This window comes from Pleurodeles waltl, chromosome 1_1 (assembly GCF_031143425.1).
Source record: "Pleurodeles waltl isolate 20211129_DDA chromosome 1_1, aPleWal1.hap1.20221129, whole genome shotgun sequence".
NCBI classification, from domain to species: Eukaryota; Metazoa; Chordata; class Amphibia; order Caudata; family Salamandridae; genus Pleurodeles; species Pleurodeles waltl.
The window spans coordinates 133,320,032-133,344,441 of NC_090436.1; the positions used below are offsets into that span (position 1 = coordinate 133,320,032).

At 46.2% G+C, this 24,410-nt stretch overlaps 1 protein-coding gene across 2 annotated transcripts in view; it reads right to left on the minus strand.

Moving 5' to 3' along the window:
* The window catches only part of PIAS2 (protein inhibitor of activated STAT 2), a 325,889-nt gene that overhangs the window by 185,967 nt on the left and 115,512 nt on the right, over positions 1–24,410 (minus strand). For both annotated transcript variants that reach the window (XM_069218886.1, XM_069218889.1), the window contains exon 8: positions 16,177–16,250. In XM_069218886.1, the coding sequence (XP_069074987.1) occupies positions 16,177–16,250 (74 nt within the window). The remainder of the gene's footprint in view (positions 1–16,176; positions 16,251–24,410) is intronic.

Consider the following 24,410-nt stretch of genomic DNA (forward strand, 5'->3'; position numbering starts at 1 on the left):
TCTACACTATTCGATTGAAACCCGTTCTAATGTACGCCACTCCACTGTATGCTATTACGCTGTACCCCACATCACTGTACGCCACTTTAGTATAAACCACTTCAATATACTCTACTACACTATGGACTGTGGTCCATGGATCCCTGGGGGTCATCAAAGCCTCCTTAGGGGGTCCTCAACTGCTTAGAAAATTAAATAATATTAACAGTTTAGGCCCCCAGCTTTCAGTGATAACTTAGTGGGGGATCCCTGGATTCCAATAATTATTCTGTGGGGGTCCCCGGGTTCAGTATTGATAAAATGGGGGTCCACAGAAGTCAAAACGTTGGGAACAATTAGACTAGTACACTTTACCCCCAATCCATTCTATGCTATTATACTGTATGCAACTCCACTCTACGTGTCTACTCTATGCTATTACACTGTGTGCAACTCCACTCTACTTCAGTGAATGTTGCTCCGCTATATGCAACTCCATTACATGATATTCTACTCTTCCCAAAACCAACGTATGCTACTCCACTGCATGCTATTCTGTGTGCCACTCCACTGTATGCTGCTCAACTCTACCCCACTCCAGTGTATGCCACTGCACTCTTCTCCATTCCATTCTACACTATTCCATTAGACACCACTCCACTGTACGCCATTACATTGTATGCTATTATAAAACGGCGAAGGGGCCATTGGTGACCGATTTGGAGTCATGGTCTCACAGACCTCCATCAAATGCCTGTTGCCACAGGACTTTCACATGCCGATTTGTTCTGCTGCTGGCCTGGAGTCGCAGCTGTATAGGCGGTGAAAGGGCTGCATGTAACTGCAGGCTTTCAGTGATCGCTTCAGGGCCATAGTACCATGCTGAGCCCACGGACCTCTGTCAAATGCCGGATGCCACAGGGTTTGCAGCCTGGACTGCGCTGCTGCTTGCCCTCCTGTGTCTGAGTCGTAGTCCCCTAATCCAGACATCGCATTAACCTGACCACAAAGAGTCGGCCCTTCCACATTTGAGATTGCAGCAAGACGGATTCAGACTCTACATGACCGCAAGATTGGGAAATCCTTGACTTGTCCTTCCCCCACCCAGGACTAAGACTCAGGTTTCTGAGCCTCGGACCCAGCTCCGAACCTCAGCAAGCATCTTCGCCTGGAGCTCAACGGAGGACATGTGCAGCACATCAGAGGTAGCAGAGAGATTCGACCCATTAACGGGTCAGTCAGTGGAGCCTTGCCTGGTCTAAGCCTCACCCAGGGGCTTACATTCCCACTCCGGCCGACTGCTTTTCTAACCTTGCCTCATATCATCCTCGCCACAATAAAAAGGAAAAGAAAAAAATAATGAAAGGAATTGAAATTTGACAGTCTCACTTATTCATAACACCCTCGCTACCCACTGTCTCCATTCTGTGATCACCAGCACAATGGCATCTTGGCACTTCCTCTCCCATTGGATACCAAAGAAATAATAGATATCCATCTTTGTTTTGCGCCTAATCTATTTGTAGTGCCCTATCTCCTTATGACTAATCTAACTGAAACAGAAAGAGGAAGGAAGTAAGCACCCTGAGCGGCAGACATCCTGGGTCGCTTGAATACTGGTCATTAACCTCACTGCTCAGCTCATGCTGCATCGTTGTATGATTTTCGCCTCACGACTAGTCAAATAGAACTAGAAAGAGGAAGGAGCAAGCTCCCTAAGTGGTGGCCATCTTGAATTGGTCGGATACTCATCATTAATCTCACTGCTCTACTTAAGCTGCACCATAGCAACCCTTAACACAGAAGCAATATGCCTCTTCCTCAGGAGAAGAAAACAAGTTACTTACCTGTAACTACAGTTATCAAGTATTGGTATCTTTCATAAATTCACATGCTTCAATCATCCCCGTTGTCGAAGTGGGAGTCCCACGGTACATGAAAAGCAATAAGCACCAACATTTTTTCCATAGCTTATAATGGTAACCCAAATCACTCTTATAGCCTATCTCAGTCCTTTTGTGAAAAGGACCCAAACCTGGCTGCTAGCCAATCAAGCACTAGCACCCTCTAGAATACTCTCCAGAGAGGCTCTTTCCCTCAGATTTTCGAGCACAAGAGTGAAGACCGTGACCTGAGAAGGAAATGCAAGCGTCTAAGGGGAGGAGAGTGGGTCGCATGTGAATTTATGAAAGATACCAATACTGGATAACTGTAGTTACAGGTAAGTAACTTGTTTTCTTATCCAGTACTGGATCTTTCATAAATTCACATGCTTGAATCTGAATATCCAGCAGTACCCTTAAAAAACGTCATGCCTGCCGTGGATGGTGGGTGTGAGCACAGAAATCCTCTAAAACATATTACCAAATAACAAGCTTATAAATCTTGTATTAGGAGCATAAAACAAATATACATATATTTACATATAACCATATATCAAACCATATTGCACAGCAACTATAGACTATTGCGTATAGAATTGTGTCTACATATTAAAGGGAAGATCTCACCTTAGTGAAAAAGATGACATAAGACAGCCTGTTCAACTAGAAAGTCAGTTCTTTGTGGCAAATCCAAACAGTAGTGCTGCGTAAAGGAGTGTGTAGTCTTCCATGTCGCAGCCCGACATATTTTATTCAGAGTAATGCCCTGGAACAGAGCAGCCGATGTGGAGACTTTTCTTGTGGGGTGTGCTCTCGGGTGCTTTGTCAACTCTTTTCCTGCTTTTGTGTGGCAAAACTGAATTATAGATGCAATCCACCGGCCTATGGTGGCCTTAGTGACCCCTGCCCCTTGCCGTCCATGAGCATAAGATACCAACAGACGATCTGTCTTCCTAAGCTGCTTGGTACTTTGAAGGTAAAATTTCAGGCATCTCTTGATGTCCAAGGAATGCAGAGTCTTTTCTGCGACTGTCAACGGATTTGGGAAAAAAGTTCTTAGTATTACTGGCTCATTCAGGTGAAATGATGAGGGCACTTTAGGAATGTACGTGGGGATAGTCCTAAGAAGGATAAAGTCATCTGAAAAAAACAGAAAAGGTTCCTTAATAGTAAAGGCCTCTATCTCGCTGGCTCTTCTGGTGGAAGTAAGAGCAAGCAGAGTTGCCAACTTCCATGTGATGTATTTAAGTTCCGCTCTGTGAATGTGTTAGAACTGAGCTTTCATTAGCTGGGACAGGACTACATTCAGATGCCACTCTGGTGGAGGTGGACGCACCGGAGGAAAAGTGCGGAAGAGGCCTTTCATGAACTGTTTAATAATCTGGTTGAGCCAAGTGAAGGCACATCAGCTGAGCGTCTATAGAAAGCTATAACTGCCAAATGGATCTTAACGGATGCGTGAAGTAGCCCAGCCTTTGACAGGGTGAGGAGATATGAGAGAATTTGCTCCGCCTCAATCTTTAAGGGATGGAACTTGTTTTGCAAATACAAAATCTCTTTCATTTGAGCTTGTGCGTCTTATTTGTACTGTCCGCTCCTGCCCTAGATAAAAGCAGTCTGCATTCTTTGTCAATGTTCATACCCTGGAACTCACAGTACGCAGGAGCCAAGCGTGCAATTGCAGAGATGCTGGATCCGGATGAAGAACTTGACCTTGAGTCTTCGTGAGAAGGTCGTGGTTGCAGGGAAGGCACATGGGATTGGCCACGGAAAGGAGTAGAAGCTCCATGTACCAATACTGCCTGGCCACCTGGGCGCTAGGAGTATTATCTTGCAGCCCTTGACTTCATCTTCCTCAAGATTCTGGGGATCAATGGGATGGGGGGAAAAAGCATACGCAAAGATCCCGGACCATCTCATCGAAAGAGCATTTCCCCACGACCCCGGGAGTGCGTATCGACTGGCGTAGAATTGGCATTTGGCGTTCTGATTGGTGGCAAACAAATCAAGGGTCGGTCGTCCCCAGCATTGGAAGACGCTGTCCAGTACCCTCTGGTTGGGTTCCCATTCGTGGCAGTTGTCGTCCGTCCTGCTGAGAGAGTCCGCCGGGACGTTGTTGACACCTGGCAGGCGCTCCACCCTGAGCCAAATGTTGGGCAGCGTGAGCCAGTCCCAAAGAGATTGAGCTTCCCTTGAGAGGGAGAGGGATCTTATTCCTCCCTGCTTGTTGATATTGGACATGCTTGTTGTGTTGTCCGTCCGGACCAACAAAGATGACCCTGCAATGCGTGGAAGGAACGCTTTGAGAGTGAGACAAATTGCTTTCAATTCCAAAAGATTTATGTGCATTCCTCTCTGCGCATCTGACCTTCGTCCCTAAATGCGCATGTCCTGTAAATTACCTCCCGAACTTTCCAAGGAAGCGTCTGTTGTGATGATAAAGTCTGTCATTGGCGTGAGAAAAGTGAGCCCTTCAGAGAGATGGTTGACCTGAGACCACCATCGCAAAGCCCCCACTATCATTGGTGTAACACTTATCAAATCCTCGAAGGATCCTTGCTACTGGGTTCATTGGAGCTGTAACTCTTCCTGCAAAGGTCTCATTTTCAACCTTGCTAGATGAACCAGGATGAGGAAGCCATGCCTAGGAGCGACTTGAACAGACCTTCTTTTTGAGATGCTGACAGCCAAGCTGGCTAGTTTCTGCTGCCATGCCGGAGTGAGGTATGTCTTGTTTTTGATAGTGTCAGGTTCTGCATTCAAAAAGACTATCCTGAGTGTGGGAAGAGTGACTGACTTCTGGAAATTCACTGTTAGTCCCAAACTGTGAAATAGCTCTAGGCATGCGTTTGTAGCCTTGGACGCTAGTTGTGATGAAGGAGCTTTTATCAGCCAGTCGGCCAGGTATGGGAACACCTGAAAACCCCTGTTGCGGAGAAAGCCTGCTACTGAGACAAGACATTTCATGTAAATTTGTGGAGCTGACTTCAAGCAGAATGGGAGAACTTTGAATTGATAATGGGCACAGGCCACAGTAAAGCGCAGATACTTGCGATGTTTTACATGTATCGGTATGTGGAAATAAGCATCCTGGAGATCCACTGTTGTCATATAGTCTCCAGGATTCAAAAGGTGTAGGATATCCGACAGCGTGATCATACGAAAGGATTGCTTCCGTAGGAGCTTGTTCAGCTTCTTGAGATCTAGGATATGTCTCCATTCCCCTGACCTCTTCCTTATTAGAAAGCACCAGGAATAGAACCAGAGTCCTCTTTGCGGAACCGGAACCTCCTCTATCGCTCCCTTGGCGAGCATCAAGAACACCTCCTGCTGAAGCAGGCGAAGATGGAGCGGTTTGGATCTTCCTGGCGGATGGTGATGTGATTTTTGTATAAATTCCAACGTATGACCTCGAGCCACTATATCCAGCACCCATTTGTCCGATGTTATGCTTTTCCAATTCTGGAGGTAATTGGAGCTGTACGCTCCCACTTGATGGTTCTGTAAATAGTAGGGAAGGGTAGCCAGTGCCTCATAAGAATCATTGTTGTCGAGGTTGATCCTGGGTTTGGGAACTCTGTTTTCTCCTTCCTCCCTGTCTGGCGTATGAGGCGGTGGTTGGTTGCCTATACTGTTGCTGATAGGCTGGTCTGTATTGAGGCTGTTGATATTGCCTGTGGTAGAAACCTCGAAATGTCATAAATCCCCTTCCCTTGCACCCCGAAAGGGCTGCTTCCGGTACTGCAAAGTACCCAGGGACGAGCAGTGTCTGTGTCAGCCTAGATGACCTGCAATGCATTGTCTACATGCTTGCCGAAGAGAGATTCTCCGTCGTACGGCATGTCAAGAATTCTGGACTGTACCTCTGGTCTGAAAGAGGTGACTTTCAACCAGCCCTGGCGGCGTAACACCACAGCTCCCACCAATTGGCTATATTCAGGGTGCAGTCAATTATCTCTTCAGACGTACGCTCTCCTTCTTGAAGGATCTTTCGTGCCACTGCGTGTTTGCTCTCAGGAATGAGGTCCATGAAAGCCTGCATATCCGACCACATTTGTGGATCGTATTGACCCAAAATCGCTAGGGAATTTGCTGCCCGAACAGTTATGGCCGACATGGATGAGAATCTCTTGCCCACATTATCTAATCTCCTTCCTTCTCTACCAGGAGGAGTAGATATAGGTGCTGACGGGTTCTTAGAACGCCTTTGAGCAGCTTGAGAGATGATAGAGTCTGGTTTTGGATGGCCAGTCAAACATGCCGGAGAGTCCTGAGTTGCCTTATATTTCTTGTCGAGCTTCTGTGGCACTGGTGGAACTGTTGCCGGGTTCTGCATGATCTTGATCCCCTCACTCCATATGAAATCAATGATAGGGATGGCCCTCACAGACATCCTTGCTAGTTCCTTAAAGTCATGGAGGAAGCATTCAGACTGAGACCGATGTTGGCAAGTGGAAACGAGTGGCCGCCCTATCCAATAAATTGTGAAAACCACCTATATCCGCCGGTGGAGAATCTGAAAGATGAGGAGGTGGTGGAGAAGGAGTAGGGGCTAGATAGTCATCCCATTCCTCACTAGGATGCTGTGGCCTTGATAGTTCACCTTCTTCTTCTTCTTCTTCTTCTTTCCCAGATGTCGAAACCTCATCTCTAGGGGGAGCGGCTAACACAGATTGAGTACTTCGGTCAGAAAACTTCAAAATCTAGGAGACAAAGATAAAAGACGTCGAATGAAGCCTTTTTTCTCAAAGTTTCTCTATCTTTTTGAAGGAAAAAAACTAAAAAGGTCGAGTTCAATGCTCCCGGGTCCTGTCAGCAGGTGCCGGAAAAAAGAACTGAGGTAACAGCCTCTCTCTAGGCATGATGGGATACTGGAGGGCTGGCTGTTCTTAAAGGCACAGTATCCTTTTTCTTTTTCTTCATTACTAATGGCAGCCTATGGGCTACACTGCTCTGCACTCCTTCTTAGAGGTTTTTGAGAAATAAAATAAGTTTTTGGAAGTAGATTGTCTGGAAAATGTCTTATTTGTCAAGCATTTTAATGATTTTACTTCAAGGACTGTCTGAATGAAGAAGCTTGAACACTGTAGCCCTTCCTATAGGCTGCATGGGAACATTCTTAAGTGTCTTGGCAGGCTTTTCTGAAGTAAGGCGAACAGGGACACTTAAGAAGTGATATTGGAAAAAGTGCTCCGGGGGTCCTCGCAGGCGGGCGGGGAATTATTCTACGCTTATGACTATACATGGAACTCCCCTATGAGAGAAGTCACTGTTTTGATGAGATGGAGGAACCTCTTGGAGCGGCTGATTTACCTCTCCTTCTATTAGTTCATCTGTAAGAGACTCTAAATGAACCTCTGTTGTAGAAGTGTGGCCTTTGTTTTTTTTGGGATGTGGGTGGTTCCGTGGTTGATGATTTGAAACCACCCCTAAACTGTGGCCTACGAAAAGTTCCCCTAGGTGTAGTGTTTAACGCACCCATAGCTTTAGCTGCCTCAGAGTCCTTTTTGAGCTTCTCTATTGTAGTATCAACCTCCGGCCCAAATAAATGTTGTTTATCAAAGGGCATATTTAATACCGCTTGTTGTATCCCTGGCTTAAAATCTGAAACCCTTAGCCATGCATGTCTTCTAATAATGATGCAGGTGTTGACTCCCCTTGCTGCTGTATCTGCTGCATCTACAGCGGATCTGATATGGTTATTAGAAATAGCCTGCTCTCCCGCTACTATTTTTTGTGGCCTTTTCTGATTCTTCCATCTGACCCCAATGAGCTCTGTCGTACCTTGCTAGGAGTGCTTGAGAGTTTGCAATCCTCCAATGGTTTGCATCTTGAGTTGCCACTCTTTTACCTGCTGGATCAAATTTGCGACTCTCTTTGTCTGTGGGAGGAGCATCCCCTGTAGACTGGCTATTGGCTCACTTTCTTGCTGCACTGACCACTATAGAGTCAGGTGGTAGATGTTTGTTAATAAAAACTGGATCAGAGGATGCAGGTTTATATTTCTTATCGACCCTAGCTGTAATGATTCTTGTTTTTACTGGTTCTTTAAAAATACCTTTGGCATGTTTAAACATGCCTGGGAGCATAGGGAGACACTGATACTCTTTGTGAGTAGACGTTAAGGTGTTAAAACAAAAACAAAATCATCCTCAATTGGATCTGTATGTAATTGTACATTATGATACGCAGCTGCCCTGGCTATAACCTGACTACAAGCAGTGGTATTTTCAGGGAGAGATGGCCTTGCTGGGTATAAATCGAGATCACTGGGAAGAATGGGATCTGTTTCATATATATCCCCTGGATCTACATCCTCTTGAGGATCGTATAAACCATCACTATATGGTGAAACAGGAATGTGGGGAAAATTGTGTAAGTGAAGGTGGTGGAGAACCAGGAAGAGACTGAAAATGTGGAGGTGAAGGCTGCTGTGCTACCTTTTGTTTCTCCTTTTGTTTAAATACTTTAGTAGGTGGAGGCCCAGCTTCTAAAGTTTTGTGAAAACTTAATTTTCTTTTGATTGTTGGAGGAGGAGAGGCTATGATCCTTCTTGTGTCCTTATATATATGGATCTTGCACTGATTGGCGTCCATAACCTCCAATATGGACTGGATGTCTGGTGACTCCTCAGTAGCTGGAGCATATCTGCCACCAACAGGTTTCAGCTCTGAAAGTTTGGATACCGAATGCTTGGGTCGAGCCAAAAATGCCAGCTCCGAAACCACTGTTACTTTTTCGGCTCCAAGGTGGAAGAGTCAGATTTTCGGCTCAGTACCAAAACAGATGTAGCATGTTGTTTGCTGTGTACCAAATGCACCCTGGTCTTTTGTTTGGGTGGCGAACCCGAGGGTTGGTCATCCAAATGTATTTTTCAGGTCTGACCATGGCTCGAAGGCAGTGGAGGACCGAAGACAAACACAGAAGTCTTTTTAACTGTCTTTGGGTGGTGGGACAGAGCTGGTGTACTCACGTACTGCACCGGTGGGATGGATTGGGTGTCGACATCAGAATCTCGATCCGAATTGGAGTATGCGATGGAAACGGTTGCACACTCAGCTAATTATTCTTGCACGTGTTCATCCCCGAAGATGTCAGGTGTGTGTTCTGAGGACTTGGATGCCATCTCCATTTTATGCAGTCTTCGATCCCTAAGAGTCTTTTTGGATTGAAACGACCGGCAAGAGTTACAGTTTTCTTCTCTGTGATCTGGAGAAAAGGCAGAGATCGCACACCAAATGTTGGTCGGTGTAGGGAAATTTGGCGTGACACCGAGGGCAAAAGCGAAACTGAGTCCGTTCCATCAGCCTAACAATGTTCAACTACAGCGTGTCGATGTAGGCCTGGAAAGGGCAAGGTCGCCCCTAAGGGCGTGTAATCAACCCCGACGATTACAATCGGATCAACTAGAAGAGTGGAAAATGCAATCTAAACTGTACCGATGTTTCTAGAAAGGAAGAGAGAAGTTCAGATAATACCATAGCAAGAGGAAACATGTCCAAACCAGACAGCGGAAAGAACATAATCTAACAAAGGACTCGATGCCCATGTGCAGAATCACAGAGAGGAGTCTCTTGATACCGTGAATCGTAAACACTAGATGGCGGACTTAAGCAAAGCATGTGTATCTACAGCTACAAATGCCATTGAACTATATATATATATATATATATATATATATATAAACACGTCCAAACCCGCCCGCAGGAAAAAAACCATCTAACAATGGAGTCAATGCCCAAGTGCATTGGAACCGAGAGGAGTCGTCACTCGTTCCCTTGACTCTGAAAAGACTTCTTCGAAGAAAAACAACTTGTAACACTCCGAGCCCAACATTAGATGTCGGAAGAGATATGCATAGCATGTGTATCTGAAGCTACACATGCCATCAAAAATAAATATATATATATATATATATATATATATATATATATATATATATATATATATATATATATGGAAAATGTCACTTACCCAGTGTACATCTGTTTGTGGCATTAGTCGCTGCAGATTCACATGCTGTGCACATCCTGCCATCTGGTGTTGGGCTCGGAGTGTTACAAGTTGTTTTTCTTCGAAGAAGTCTTTTCGAGTCACGAGATCGAGGGACTCCTCCCATTTCGACTCCATTGCGCATGGGCGTCGACTCCATCTTAGATTGTTTTTCCCCGCAGAGGGTGAGGTAGGAGTTGTGTATACTAGTAATAGTGCCCATGCAATGGAGTGAATACCTATGTACATAATGTAGTTTAAATTAATATATTTACAAATGTACAAATGTTCAAGATCAACTTCTAAACGGCTACAGGCTCCCGGGGAGGCGGGTGGGCGCATGTGAATCTGCAGCGACTAATGCCACGAACAGATGTACGCTGGGTAAGTGACATTTTCCGTTCGATGGCATGTGTAGCTGCAGATACACATGCTGTGCATAGACTAGTAAGCAGTTATCTCCCCAAAAGTGGTGGTTCAGCCTGTAGGAGTTGAAGTTGTTTGAAACAATGTTCGTAGTACTGCTTGACCTACTGTGGCTTGTTGTGCCGTTAACACATCTACACAGTAGTGTTTGGTAAATGTATGAGGCGTAGACCATGTAGCTGCCTTACATATTTCGGTCATTGGAATATTACCTAGAAAGGCCATGGTAGCACCTTTCTTTCTAGTTGAGTGTGCTTTTGGTGTAATAGGCAGTTCTCTTTTTGCTTTAAGATAGCAGCTTTGAATACACTTAACTATCCATCTAGCAATGCCTTGTTTAGAAATTGGATTTCCTGTATGAGGTTTTTGGAAAGCAACAAATAATTGTTTTGTTTTCCGAATTAGTTTTGTTCTGTCAATGTAGTACATTAACGCTCTTGATGTCTAATGTATGTAGTGCTCTCTCAGCTACGGAGTCTGGCTTTGGGAAGAACACTGGTAATTCCACTGTTTGATTCAAGTGGAATGGTGATATAACTTTTGGTAAAAATTTAGGATTTGTCCGTAGAACTACTTTATGCTTGTGTATTTGAATGAATGGTTCTTGTATGGTAAACGCTTGAATCTCACTCACTCTTCTTAGAGATGTGATGGCAATTAAAAATGCAACTTTCCATGTTAAGTATTGCATTTCACAAGAGTGCATGGGCTCAAAAGGTGGACCCATGAGTTGTGTTAAGACAATGTTGAGGTTCCATGAAGGAACTGGTGGTGTTCTTGGTGGTATAATTCTCTTTAGGCCTTCCATAAATGCTTTTATGACTGGAATCCTAAATAGTGAAGTTGAGTGCGTAATTTGCAGGTAAGCTGAAATTGCGGTAAGATGTATTTTTATGGATGAAAAAGCTAGCTTTGACTTTTGCAAATGTAACAAGTATCCTACGATGTCTTTGGCAGATGCGTGTAAGGGTTGAATTTGATTATTATGACAGTAATAAACAAATCTTTTCCACTTATTTGCATAGCAATGTCTAGTGGTAGGTTTTCTAGCTTGTTTTATGACCTCCATACATTCTTGTGTAAGGTCTAGGTGTCCGAATTCTAGGACTTCAGGAGCCAAATGGCTAGATTCAGCGATGCTGGATTTGGATGTCTGATTTGTTGTTTGTGTTGTGTTACAGATCTGGTCTGTTTGGTAGTTTGACATGAGGTACTACTGAGAGGTCTAGTAGTGTTGTGTACCACGGTTGTCTTGCCCATGATTGCGCTATTAGTATGAGTTTGAGTTTGTTTTGACTCAATTTGTTTACCAGATATGGAAGGAGTGGGAGAGGGGGAAAAGCGTAAGCAAATATCCCTGACCAGCTCATCCATAATGCATTGCCTTGAGACTGATCTTGTGGGAACCTGGATGCGAAGTTTTGGCATTTTGCGTTTTCTTTTGTTGCAAATAGATCTATTTGTGGTGTTCCCCACTTCTAGAAGTAAGTGTTTAGTACTTGTGGGTGTATCTCCCATTCGTGGATCTGTTGGGGATCCCGAGAGAGATTGTCTGCTAACTGGTTCTGAATTCCTGGAATAAATTGTGCTATTAGGCGAATGTGGTTGTGAATCACCCAATGCCATATTTTCTGTGCCAGGAGACACAACTGTGTTGAGTGTGTCCCTCCCGGTTTGTTTAGGTAATACATTGTTGTCATGTTGTCTGTTTTGACAAGAATGTGTTTGTGGCTTATTATGGGTTGAAATGCCTTCAGCGCTAGAAATACTGCTAATAGTTCTAAGTGATTTATGTGAAACTGTTTTTGCTGATTATCCCATTGTCCCTGGATGCTGTGTTGATTGAGGTGTGCTCCCCACCCTATCATGGAGGCATCTGTTGTTATCACGTATTGTGGCACTGGGTCTTGGAAAGGCCGCCCTTGGTTTAAATTTATACTGTTCCACCATTGAAGCGAGGTGTATGTTTGGCGGTCTATCAACACCAGATCTAGAAGTTGACCCTCTGCTTGTGACCATTGTGATGCTAGGCACTGTTGTAAGGGCCTCATGTGTAACCTTGCGTTTGGGACAATGGCTATGCATGAGGACATCATGCCTAGTAGTTTCATCACCATTTTGACTTGTATCTTTTGTTTTGGATACATGGCCTGTATTACATTGTGAAAAGCCTGAACCCTTTGTGGACTTGGAGTGGCAATCCCTTTTGCTGGGTTGATTGTCGCCCCTAAGTATTGCTGTGTTTGACATGGCAGAAGGTGTGACTTTGTGTAGTTGATTGTGAAACCTAACTTGTGCAGGGTTTCTATGACGTACTTTGTGTGTTGTGAACACTGCTGTAGCGTGCTGGTCTTGATTAACCAATCGTCTAGGTACGGAAATACATGTATTTGCTGCCTTCTGATATGTGCGGCTACTACTGCCAGGCATTTTGTAAAAACTCTTGGTGCAGTTGTTATTCCGAATGGCAACACCTTGAATTGGTAATGTACCCCTTGGAATACAAACCTTAAGTACTTTCTGTGTGAAGGATGTATCGGTATATGGAAATATGCATCCTTTAAGTCTAGTGTTGTCATGTAGTCTTGTTGTTTGAGCAGTGGGATTACGTCCTGTAATGTCACCATGTGAAAGTGATCTGATTTGATGTAAGTATTTAATGTTCTGAGATATAGAATAGGTCTTAGACTTTTGTCTTTTTTGGGTATGAGAAAATACAGAGAGTAAACTCCTGGCCCCTTTTGTTGGTTTGGTACTAATTCTATTGCTTCTTTCAGTAGCAAAGCCTGAACTTCTAGTCCTAGAAGATCTATATGTTGTTTCGACATATTGTGTGTTTTCGGTGGGACGTTTGGAGGGAATTTGAGAAATTCTATGCAATAACCATGTTGGATAATTGCTAGGACACAAGTGTCTGTTGTTATTTCTTCCCAATGTTTTTAAAACTTGGTTAGTCTCCCCCCCACAGGTGTTGTGTGTTGGGGATTTGTGACTTGGAAGTCACTGTTTGGTTTGAGGAGTTTTGGGACTTTGGAACTTTCCTCTATTCTTTTGAAATTGTCCCCCTCTAAATTGTCCCCGAAAACTTCCCCGCTGATACTGGCTCTGGTAAGTGGGTCTTGTTTGTGAGGTTGTGGGTTCTATGCTTTGTCTTTGAAACCCCCCTCGAAACTGTCTTTCTAAATGTGCCTCTGCTCTGTGGGGAGTAGAGTGCGCCCATGGCTTTGGCCGTGTCCGTATCTTTTTTCAGTTTTTCAATCGCAGTGTCCACCTCCGGCCCAAACAACTGTCCGTTGAATGGCATATTCAGCACAGCTTGCTGTATTTCTGGTTTAAATCCTGATGTACACAGCCATGCATGTCTCCTTATTGTTGCTGCTGTGTTGACAGTTCTAGCAGCTGTATCTGCAGCATCTGTTACTGACCGTATCTGATTGTTGGAGATACTCTGTCCTTCTTCTACAACTTGCTGCGCACGCTTTTGGAACTCCTTGGGCAAATGTTCTATAAAGTGTTGCATTTCGTCCCAATGGGCCCTATCGTATCTGGCCAGCAAAGCCTGTGAATTTGCAATACGCCACTGGTTTGCTGCCTGCGCTGCTACCCTTTTGCCTGCTGTGTCGAATTTTCGACTTTCTTTATCTGGAGGTGGTGCATCTCCTGAAGTATGTGAGTTCGCTCTCTTGCGCGCTGCCCCTACTACAACTGAGTCCGGTGTTAGTTGTTGTGTGATGTAAACGGGGTCTGTTGGTGGCGGTTTATATTTTTTCTCCACTCTTGGAGTAATGGCCCTTCCTTTTACAGGCTCCTCAAACACTTGTTTGGAGTGTTTTAACATTCCGGGGAGCATGGGGAGACTCTGGTATTGGCTGTGTGTGGACGACAGTGTGTTAAAAAGGAAGTCGTCTTCAAAGGGCTCTGTATGCAGGCTGACATTATGAAATGCCACTGCTCTCGACACCACCTGTGCGTATGCTGTACTATCCTCTGGTGGCGACGGTCTAGCTGGATAACATTCTGGACTATTATCTGACACTGGTGCGTCATAAAGGTCCCATGCGTCAGTGTCATCTTGACTCATTGTTGTATGCGTTGGTGATTGCATCATTGGTGGAGTGGCTACTGGTGATGGTTGCGGAGAGCGTTGTGGAGATGGTGGCGGGGTTACTTGTTTAGCCACCTTTGCTTGTGGCTGCTTGTCTTTTTCTTGGAAGGCAAGTTTGCGTTTCATTCTAATTGGAGGGAGAGTACTGATCTTCCCTATTTCTTTTTGGATATGGAGCCTTCTTTGTGTGTAGTCCGGCTCTATTGCCTCCAATTCCTGTCCAAATCTATGTGTCTTCATTTGTGTGGACAGTCCTTGTTCCTCAGTGTAGGAACTTGTTTTCGGTTCAGAGGCCGGATGTTTCGGTATTGAAACCTTTTCGGCTGCTCTTTTCGGTTCCGACGTCGTGGTCTCTCGGTGCGTACCCATTTCGGTGCCGCTTTCTCAGTGCCGAATCTGCTCGGAGCCACTATTCTCGGTTCCGAGATTGCTGCGTGGCGGTATCTCGACCGGAGTCGGATCACTTTGTCACCAGCGTGCCCTTTTTTGGTGCCGATGATTGGTCACCTATTTTTCGGGTTAAGCCATGGCCTGTTGGCGGTGGCGTCCCCTGGGCTTTAGTCGTTTTTTCGTGAGTTTTTTGTTTCGACGTCTTACTCACGGTTTTTGGCGTTTCCTCGGGATCGACCTCATCGGAGTCCGATTCGTGGACGGAGAATGCTTCTTCATCCTCCTTGAAACGGCCTGTTCCTGTCGGCGCTGACGCCATTTGCAGTCTTCTTGCTCTTCGGTCTCTTAGTGTCTTTCTGGACCGAAACGCTCGACAGGCTTCACAAGTATACTCCTTGTGTTCTGGCGACAAACACAAGTTACAGACCAGGTGCTGATCTGTATATGGATACTTGTTATGGCATTTTTGACAGAAGCGGAATGGGGTCCGTTCCATCAGCCTTGAAGAGACACGTGGCCGGGCCGACCAGGCCCCGACGGGGGATCGAAAAAAAAACCGAAGGGCCACCGGAGCTCTTCAAATGTCGGTGTCGATCTGTTGTAACTAACCCGATACCGAACGCAAACAATACCGATGATTTTTCAGAGATTCTAACTAACTTTCCGACCCGAAACACGGAGCGAAAAGGAACACGTCCGAACCCGATGGCGGAAAAAAAACAATCTAAGATGGAGTCGACGCCCATGCGCAATGGAGTCGAAATGGGAGGAGTCCCTCGATTTCGTGACTCGAAAAGACTTCTTCGAAGAAAAACAACTTGTAACACTCCGAGCCCAACACCAGATGGCGGGATGTGCACAGCATGAGTGTCTGCAGCTACACATGCCATCGAACATAAATATATATATACACACACACACACACACACACACACACATATATACACACACATATATATACACACACACAACCACCAGTTTTAGCACATTTTTACCTTTTCATCTAAAAAAAACATAGCTAATATGAAGTTATAGTTAACTGTGGTCATAAAACCTTAGTGTATGTTTTAAAGGCCATTCACTTAAAGTCACAGCTCAAGTTCAGCTATGGTTGCAAAATAAGACTGAAAACTCCTTTGTTTCCCAGTACTGATCAGCTCTACAAACCATAGCTTGCACATCTGTGATGCAAACCATATCTCACACAAGTGTCTTTTATAATAATGTGTCTTACTGCCATGAGATTACTTCATCTACCAGTCCTATGTGGAGCGACCCAAAAAACAACATTCAAATATGCACGGGGGTTCGGAGGTCCTTTACTTTATGCATAACGTATGCAAAATGTAAAAAAATAAATATATATAAAAAAAATCTTATTCACAATGAAACTTTACTTACAGGGCACAGCAACGATACTCGTAGACTTGTTGTGGCAATTTCGCTATCAGGGTCTGCTGTGAGCTTTTCTTTAACTGAAAAGAAAAAAGTAGCACACAGTCACTACACATGTAGGTGCTGGAAAGAGAAAACACAAAAATTATTTGTGCACTGAGTTTCTTGGTAACACAGAATGTGCTTAGATAATCCAATGACATTTCTTAAGTTGGAATGTTAAAAGAACAGATGATGGACAGAATGCGAAACAAATCAAACATTCACCCCCAGTCACATATCTGGGTTTAATCCATCGTTTTTTTGCTCACAATGACCCAGACAAATGCAAATCAGTCTTGACCCTGTTACCCATGGGAACAGTCCAGCCAGAACTGCCAGGCCAGATCCTCCCTGGACTAGAAACAAGCATCTTGGGACCGGTTTTGGGGTACTGCCCTAATCAGCCAGGCTAGCTTGAATCCTGTGACACAGTGAGTACGGGACCCACAGACGGGCATATCCTTCCCACTTAGGGCAACAAATGCAAAAAGAATAAGTTACTTACCTTCGGTAATGCTTTTTCTGGTGGATACAATAACTATCTGTGGATTCCTCACCTAAAGAATTCTCCCCACGCCCCAGCCTCAACGGAAATTTCTTATAGCTCTGCATGTCGACGATGACGTCACTATCGCCCGACTCCACGCGACGCCGTATGACGTCATCCAGGCAATAAGAAGCCCTCATCGACGTGCAGACGTCAGTTATCACCATTTTTTACATGCCATAGAGGCGAACAGGTGAACATTGACCTTAAAGAGAACATAATCACATGAACTGAAAACACAACATTGATTACAATAAAAATAAAATAAGGTAACAGCAACAACTGTTCTATATGAAAGCAAAACATGTCAGTCAAGTCTAAACATGTTTCCTTGAACTATCCAAATCAGAGAAAGAAATGCATATATACAGTCCACAACTATATACATGATTCAAGTATATACATATATAGAAGACAAAACGGTGCTCACCCATGGATTTCATGGTACGACCAGTCAGGCAACGGGGAGGCGGGTGGGACCGTGAGGAATCCACAGGTAGTTATTGTATCCACCAGAAAAAGCGTTACCGAAGGTAAGTAACTTATTCTTCTGATGGATACACCTACCTGTTGATTCCTCACCTAAAGAATAGAGTCCCAAAGCAGTACTACCTCCGGAGGTGGGTGCCCGAATGGTCAAACCAAGAAATCCTGCAGCACCGAGCGAGCAAAAAGGCCATCCCTCCTAACCTCAGAGTCCAAACAATAATGTTTGACAAAAGTATGGAAAGAAGCCCAAGTCGCCGCCCTGCAGATATCAACCACAGGAACACCCCTAGCTAAAGCCGAAGAAGCAGCTTTAGCTCTGGTGGAATGGGCATGAAGCCCCACAGGTGGTTCTTTCTTTGCCAGGGAATAACAAATTTTGATACAGAGAATGACCCACCTGGATAGTGTTCTCTTGTGGACTGCTCTACCTTTCCTCTTCCCCACGTATCCAACGAAGAGCTGATCATCTTGCCTGAACTCCTTCGTCCTGTCGACATAGAAGCTCAGTGCTCTTTGTGGATCCAGTCGGTGGAGCCTCTTCCTCCTTGGATGGATGAGGCGGATGGTAAAAGGAAGAGAGAGTAATAGACTGCCCCAAGTGAAAGGGTGTAACAACCTTCGGGAGGAAAGCCGCCTTGGTCCTTAACACCACTTTGTCTCTAAAGAAGGAAAGGTATGGAGTCTCTACACTAAGAGCCTGAAGCTCACTGACCCTTCTGGCCGATGTTATGGCTACCAGGAAAACAGTCTTGATAACTAGCAAACGCAAAGCACAAGAATGCATTGGTTCAAATGGAGATCCCATTAAAATTTTTAAAACTAAATTAAGGTCCCACTGAGGCATAACAAATGGTGATGGTGGAAACTTATTAGTGAGTCCCTTAACAAACCTCAAAACAATAGGCGACTTAAACAAGGAAGGCTCATCAGGGAGGCACAGAAAAGCCGACAGTGCAGATAAATAACCCTTAACTGTGGCAACTGCACAACCCTTCTGCGCCAGGGAAAGAGCAAATGACAATATGTCAGACAAACGAGCCTTTAAGGGATCAATTCTGTTCTCTCCACACCAACATACAAATTTAGCCCAAAGACTTGCATAGATCGATTTGGTGGAGTGTCGCCTGGCCGATAAAATAACATCCACCACCTCTGGTGGGGAGAGAAAAAGCACTCAGATTGCCCAGTTCAATCTCCAGGCATGAAGGTGCAGACTCTGGAGGTGGGGGTGTAGAATCTGCCCCTGCGACTGCGAGAGGAGGTCCACCCTGTAAGGGAGACGGAGCGGAGGGCACAGAGAGAGTTGGAGAAGGTCTGAGTACCACACCCTTCTTAGCCAATCCGGAGCTATTAAGATGACCTGGGCTCGGTCTTGGCGGATCTTCCTCAGAACTCGAGGAATCAGGGGTATGGGAGGAAACGCGTAAAGCAAATGACCCTTCCAGGACATCTGAAACGAGTCCCCCAAAGCTCCTTGCACCGGATACTGGAGGCTCCAAAATAACGGGCACTGCGCATTCTCCTGAGTTGTAAACAGATCTATCTGCGGATACCCCCACATCTGGAAGATGTACAGAACCAGATCTGGATGAAGACGCCACTCATGGTCGACCGAGCTGCGTCGACTGAGAACGTCCGCACGCACGTTCAGAGCTCCGGCCAAATTATGTGCTACCAAGCAAATCTTATGGTCCTGAAGCCAGGACCAGAGTCGAAGAGCTTCTCTGCAGAGAAGATACGACCCCACTACTCCCTGCTTGTTTATATACCACATCGCAGTAGTGTTGTCCGTCAGGATCTGGACTGACTGACTGACTGCAAATGGAAGGGAGGAAGGCCTTGAGAGCCAGACGTACTGCCCGCAATTCCAAAAGATTGATGTGAAATCTCTGTTCCACTGGAGACCAAAGGTCCCCCAGATGAGTTCCCCACCCTACAGTGGAAGCATCCGTTACCACTGTGGCCACTGGTGGTGGCAGCGAGAACGGCCTTCCTTGCGACAGGTTGTCGACCGCTGCCCACCACTGAAGATCCACCGCAGTGTCTCTGGTGATCGTAATCAAATCTTCGAAATCCCCTTTGTGCTAAAACCACTGCCTGCGGACGCACCACTGAAGAGCCCTCATGTGCCAGCATGCATGAGTGACCAGCAGTATGCAAGAAGCAAACAGACCGAGCAGACGAAGGACCTTGAGGACTGGAACTACCGCTCCATTTCGAAACATCGGAATCAACGCCTGAATGTCCTGAACGCGTTGGGGAGGAGGAGAGGCCTGATTCAATGTCCTGTCCAGTACTGCCCCTATGAACAGGAGGCGTTGAGAGGGGTCCAGGTGAGATTTGGGCACATTGATTGAAAAACCCAGGTCGTACAACAACTGAGTTGTCGACTGAAGATGATGCCGCACGAGCTCCGGAGTCTTGGCTTTTATCAACCAATTGTCCAGATAGGGAAACACCGCTATCCCTCTTCTTTTGAGCTCTGCCGCTACCACCGCCATCACCTTTGTGAAGACTCGAGGTGCTGAAGTAAGACCAAACGGGAGGACCGCAAACTGATAATGCTGCGATCCCACCACAAACCGGAGATTTGGACCGGACCAGATTTGAGGATCGGAATATGGAAATACGCATCCTGCAAATCAACAGACACCATCCAATCTCCTTCGTTCAACGCCAAAAGAACCTGTGAAAGGGTTAGCATTTTGAACTTCTCCTCCCTGAGGAACCAATTCAAAATCCTCAAGTCCAGAATTGGTCTTAACCGACCATCCTTTTTGAGGATCAGGAAGTATCTTGTATAACAGCCCTGACCACTCTCCTGCTCGGGAACCAACTCTACTGCACCTTTTGCCAATAGGGATAACACCTCCTGTTGCAGTAACAGAAGATGGTCTTCCGAACAGCAGGATGGGCGGGGAGGGAAGGGAGGAGGGAACTCCCGAAAGGCGTACCATCTCTTCACAATGTCGATGACCCAAGAGTCTGTTGTTATAAACTCCCACATTGGAAGAAATTGGGCAAGTCTTCCCCCTACCGGAGACAAGTGAAAAGGGAGTGATGGAGGACTAAGGCTGCTTTCCCTGCTGCACCCCTCCTGAGGAAGAGGAAGAGGCAGAGTGCTGCTGGGTGGCTCCTCTTGTACTTACTCTGCCCCTGCCCCTGAAGGATCTGTATGGCAGGGAGCTTGCAGATTGTTGTGGTGCCTGGAATCTGCCAGGAAAGGAGGAGCCACGTCCAAAACCCCTAAACCTCCTATAAGACCTAAAGGAGGAGGAGGCAGCCAACTGCAGTCCTAACAACCTCGCTGTGGCCCTGTTTTCTTTGAACCGTTCAAGAGTAGAATCTGCCTTTGTCCCAAAGAGTTTTTCACCATCAAAGGCAGATCCAGGAGAGTCGCCTGCACATCCGTTGAAAAGCCTGACGAGCGCAGCCAAGCCTGTCGTCTCGAAACTATGGATGTGCCCATAGCCCTTGCCACAGAGTTCGAAGAGTCTAACCCAGACTGGATCACCTGGGTCGCGCCCCCTGAGCGTCCGTCAGCAATTGCAACACTTCCTGCGACAAGTTTGGATGGCCTTTTGCTTCCTCCATAAGGGCATGGATATAACGTCCTAAAATGCAGGTTGCGTTAGCTGACTTCAAGGCCATACTACATGAAGAAAAGGCCTTCTTTGCAGAATGGTCCATTTTCTTCGACTCCCTGTCCGCAGGGGTCCCGGGGAACGAGCCAGGAGAGGACCGGGAAGAACAGGAAGCCTGAACTACTAAGCTCTCCGGTGTCGGGTGCTTGGAGAGGAAGACAGGGTCACCTGGAGCTGCCTGATAGCGTCGTGCTACCGCCCGGTTGACAGCTGAAGACGACACAGGTTTCTTCCAAATGTCTTTGATGGGGTCCAGGAGAGCCTCATTAAAAGGCAAGAGAGGCTCTGCCACCACAGAAGTTGGATGTAGCACCTCTGTCAAAAGATTCCTCTTTACCTCAGCAGCCGGAAGAGGAAGATCTAAGAAGCCCGCAGCCTTCCTTATCACTGCATGAAAAGATGCAGCTTCCTCAGTACATTCCCCAGGGGAAGCCAGACCCCACTCAGGGGAAGTATCGATACAATTCGCAGTGTCCAGCCCTTGAAAATCACCTGAAGGCTCCAAGATTTCACCTTCCTCCAGGTGTTGTCTGTTGTACTCTTCTTCCTCCAGGAGGCGCAAAGCCAGACGTCTGGACCGGAGTCTAGACTCGAGACCCGGCATCGGCCAACGCCGAAGATCTTCGCCGGCGCCGAGCCTCGGATCCATCCGACGCCAGGCCCTCCGGCTCCACAGGAACCTTGACTGTGGACTGGATCCGAGGCGAATCCACCGGCGCCGTAGCAGGTGTTACAGGCCTCCTGGGCGACGTCAAGGGCATCGGTGCCGCTTCAGCCGCAGAAGAAAAAAAAAGACATGAAAGGTGTTGGCTTGTAAGACGCCGGAACACCTAAATTAAAGGCCAAAGGGCCCGACGGACCTGCATGTCCTCCACCAGGTGCCATGGTGGAAAAAATGTTAAACATGGCATTCAAAAATGCCGCAGGATCCGTACCCGGCGCCGGGAAAGCCGGATATTGCTGCTGTGCCGGCGCCAGCATAGAAGCCGATGATGGGCCCGGTAACTCCTGCTCAGGAGAACCCTCTGACCTCTGAAGAGGATCTACCTCAAAAACCGATCCAGGTGAAGTCGGAGTCGTAGGAGGCGGAGGAGTGACGGTCGGGCTAATCTCCCACGTCGGACGGCGTCGAGCTGACAGAGATCCCGATCTGGACATGGACCGTCCTCTACTCAATCGGCACCGGGAGTCGTGGCGGCGCCGAGAGTCTCCATGGCGATGATGAGTCCTGGAAGATTTCAAAGAGGACTCTCTCCGATGACGCCTTTCCTTCTTCTTCTTGGAACAGGCCAAGAATAATTTAGCCTCTCTCTCCTTAAGCGCCTTAGGGTTCATGCGCTGGCAGGAGCCGCATGACTTGACCTCATGGTCGGAACTAAGGCACCAGAGGCAATTCTCTTGGGGATCAGTAACCGACATTCGACCCCCGCACTGGTTACATGGCTTAAAACCAGATTTTCTTGGCTGCGACATTGTAACCTACAGATAAGCAACTGTAGCTCCCTGTTAGCCTCGAAGAAAAAACATTACTCGGAGGCACGGAAAAAAGGGAACTGACGTCTGCACGTCGACGAGGGCTTCTTATTGCCTGGATGACGTCATACGGCGTCGCGAGGAGTCGGGCGATTGTGACATCATCGTCGACGTGCAGAGCTAGAAGAAATTTCTGTTGAGGCTGGCGCGAGGGAAGAATTCTTTAGGTGAGGAATCCACAGGTAGGTGTATCCATCAGAAGAACAGATGATGGACGAAATGCAGAACAAATCAAACACTCACCCCCACTTGCAGATATGGGGTTTATCCATCTTTTTTTGCTCGCCATGCCATTCCAGTTTGGACCCAGCCATAGGCAAATCAGTATTGACCCTGCACCCCATGGGAACAGTCCAGTCTGAACTGCCAGGCCAGGTCCTTCCTTGACCGGAAACAAACATCCTGGGACCGGTTTCAGGTTATCTCCCCTCATCAGCCAGGCTAGCATGAATCTGGTGGCAGAGTGAGCACCAAGTGGAAAGGGTTTGATCTGTTCCGCATTCTGTTCATCTGTTCTTTCTGCATTAAGCTAGAACGTTAGCATGTAATATAAAATGTAAATATGTCAACTATGTTAACTGTTCCGCAAGACATCACCCAAAAAGACCAAAAAGCTTGCGGCCTATGGTCCTTCAGGGAAGTTTGTGAATAAACTACGTGATTACTTTACTTTCATGTTGTCTCATGATTCTGAGAGTAAGGGAGATCAGCACACAACACTGACAACAGTGTTCTTTGACAGTAACATCCATAAGGAGCACCAGTGTGGCTTTAAATTGCCCCGTGAAATAGACATCCTCAAACAGTGGCAGTCGTGTTGCTTTGGGGGCACACCACTAAGTTGACAGCTTTAGTGGGACAAGACAACAGGAGAAGCTGACCTTAATGGCCAAAGGAGGAGAGGTTAAAAGTGATGGAACAATCTGGGACAGGAACCTGGCCACAAGTTCTTGGGATAGTGAATTTATACCCAGGAAAGCATGCAGGACTAAGAGAAGGCTCGCTCAACTGCAGCTACACCAACAAGAGGTTGCTAGGTATTCGGTGATCCACATGCAACTTAAGAACAAATCTGTAGTCATGGCTAGGGAGTTTGAGAAGCTCCCACTACACGTCGGAGCGCTTTGAAGAGGCATCACATAAGCCAGTTAATTGCAGCGAGCAAAAGTTTGATTTCATTATGGAGGGTTGACGTAGTTTAGATCTAGGTGGTGAGAGATCACTGTGGTGTGCAAGACATGGTAAATGTAAAAAAAAAAAAAATTTAAAAAAAAAACAGTAAGAGTGCTCTAGTGTCATTGCATTAGGATCAAGGTTGTGTGCACCATCTCATTTGATTGAACACCATGGTGCACACAAGCAATACCACATTAACAAGCAATACAGAGCTAGGCTGGGAAACCAAACTGTGATGAAGTATAATCAGAGATGATTAGAACAAACGCGAGTTGGACAGTGTTGAGAACACCACTTCACAGCAGTCACTATCTGGTATAATGAATGTTAGTAAAACATAGCTCCGGCAAGGCAGTTATGGAATGCCAGAATGCAGTAGTAGAAGTGGAAGGAGGTTGATCATCTCTGTGGTGCAATCCAGTCACCTGGGGACACTGATTAAAAAAATATTGTAACAAAGAACATTCACAGAGGGTGTAATGCATCTTGTCATCAGTGTAGAGCAGTAAGTGAGACCACCGTCAGAGAGACAAATAGTTTTTTCTTTGTAGAGAAAAGGCTCCCTTGATTTTGTGAAACTGGAAGAGCGAGGCATTTCAAGTCCCCAGTCCAAAGTCTAGAAAGTAGGCGGTCTGATGTTCTAAACTGTCCATTCTGATTCACAAGAATACACTGTTCCAGAAAGAAAGGTGAATCCACCAGGCATTCCTTTATATAGAAGCAAATGCCCTCACACATCCAAGTGGATGTAATGCTTCATCATAGGGCTTGCTCCTCGTCAGACTGGCGCTGCAATGTCTGATGGGTAC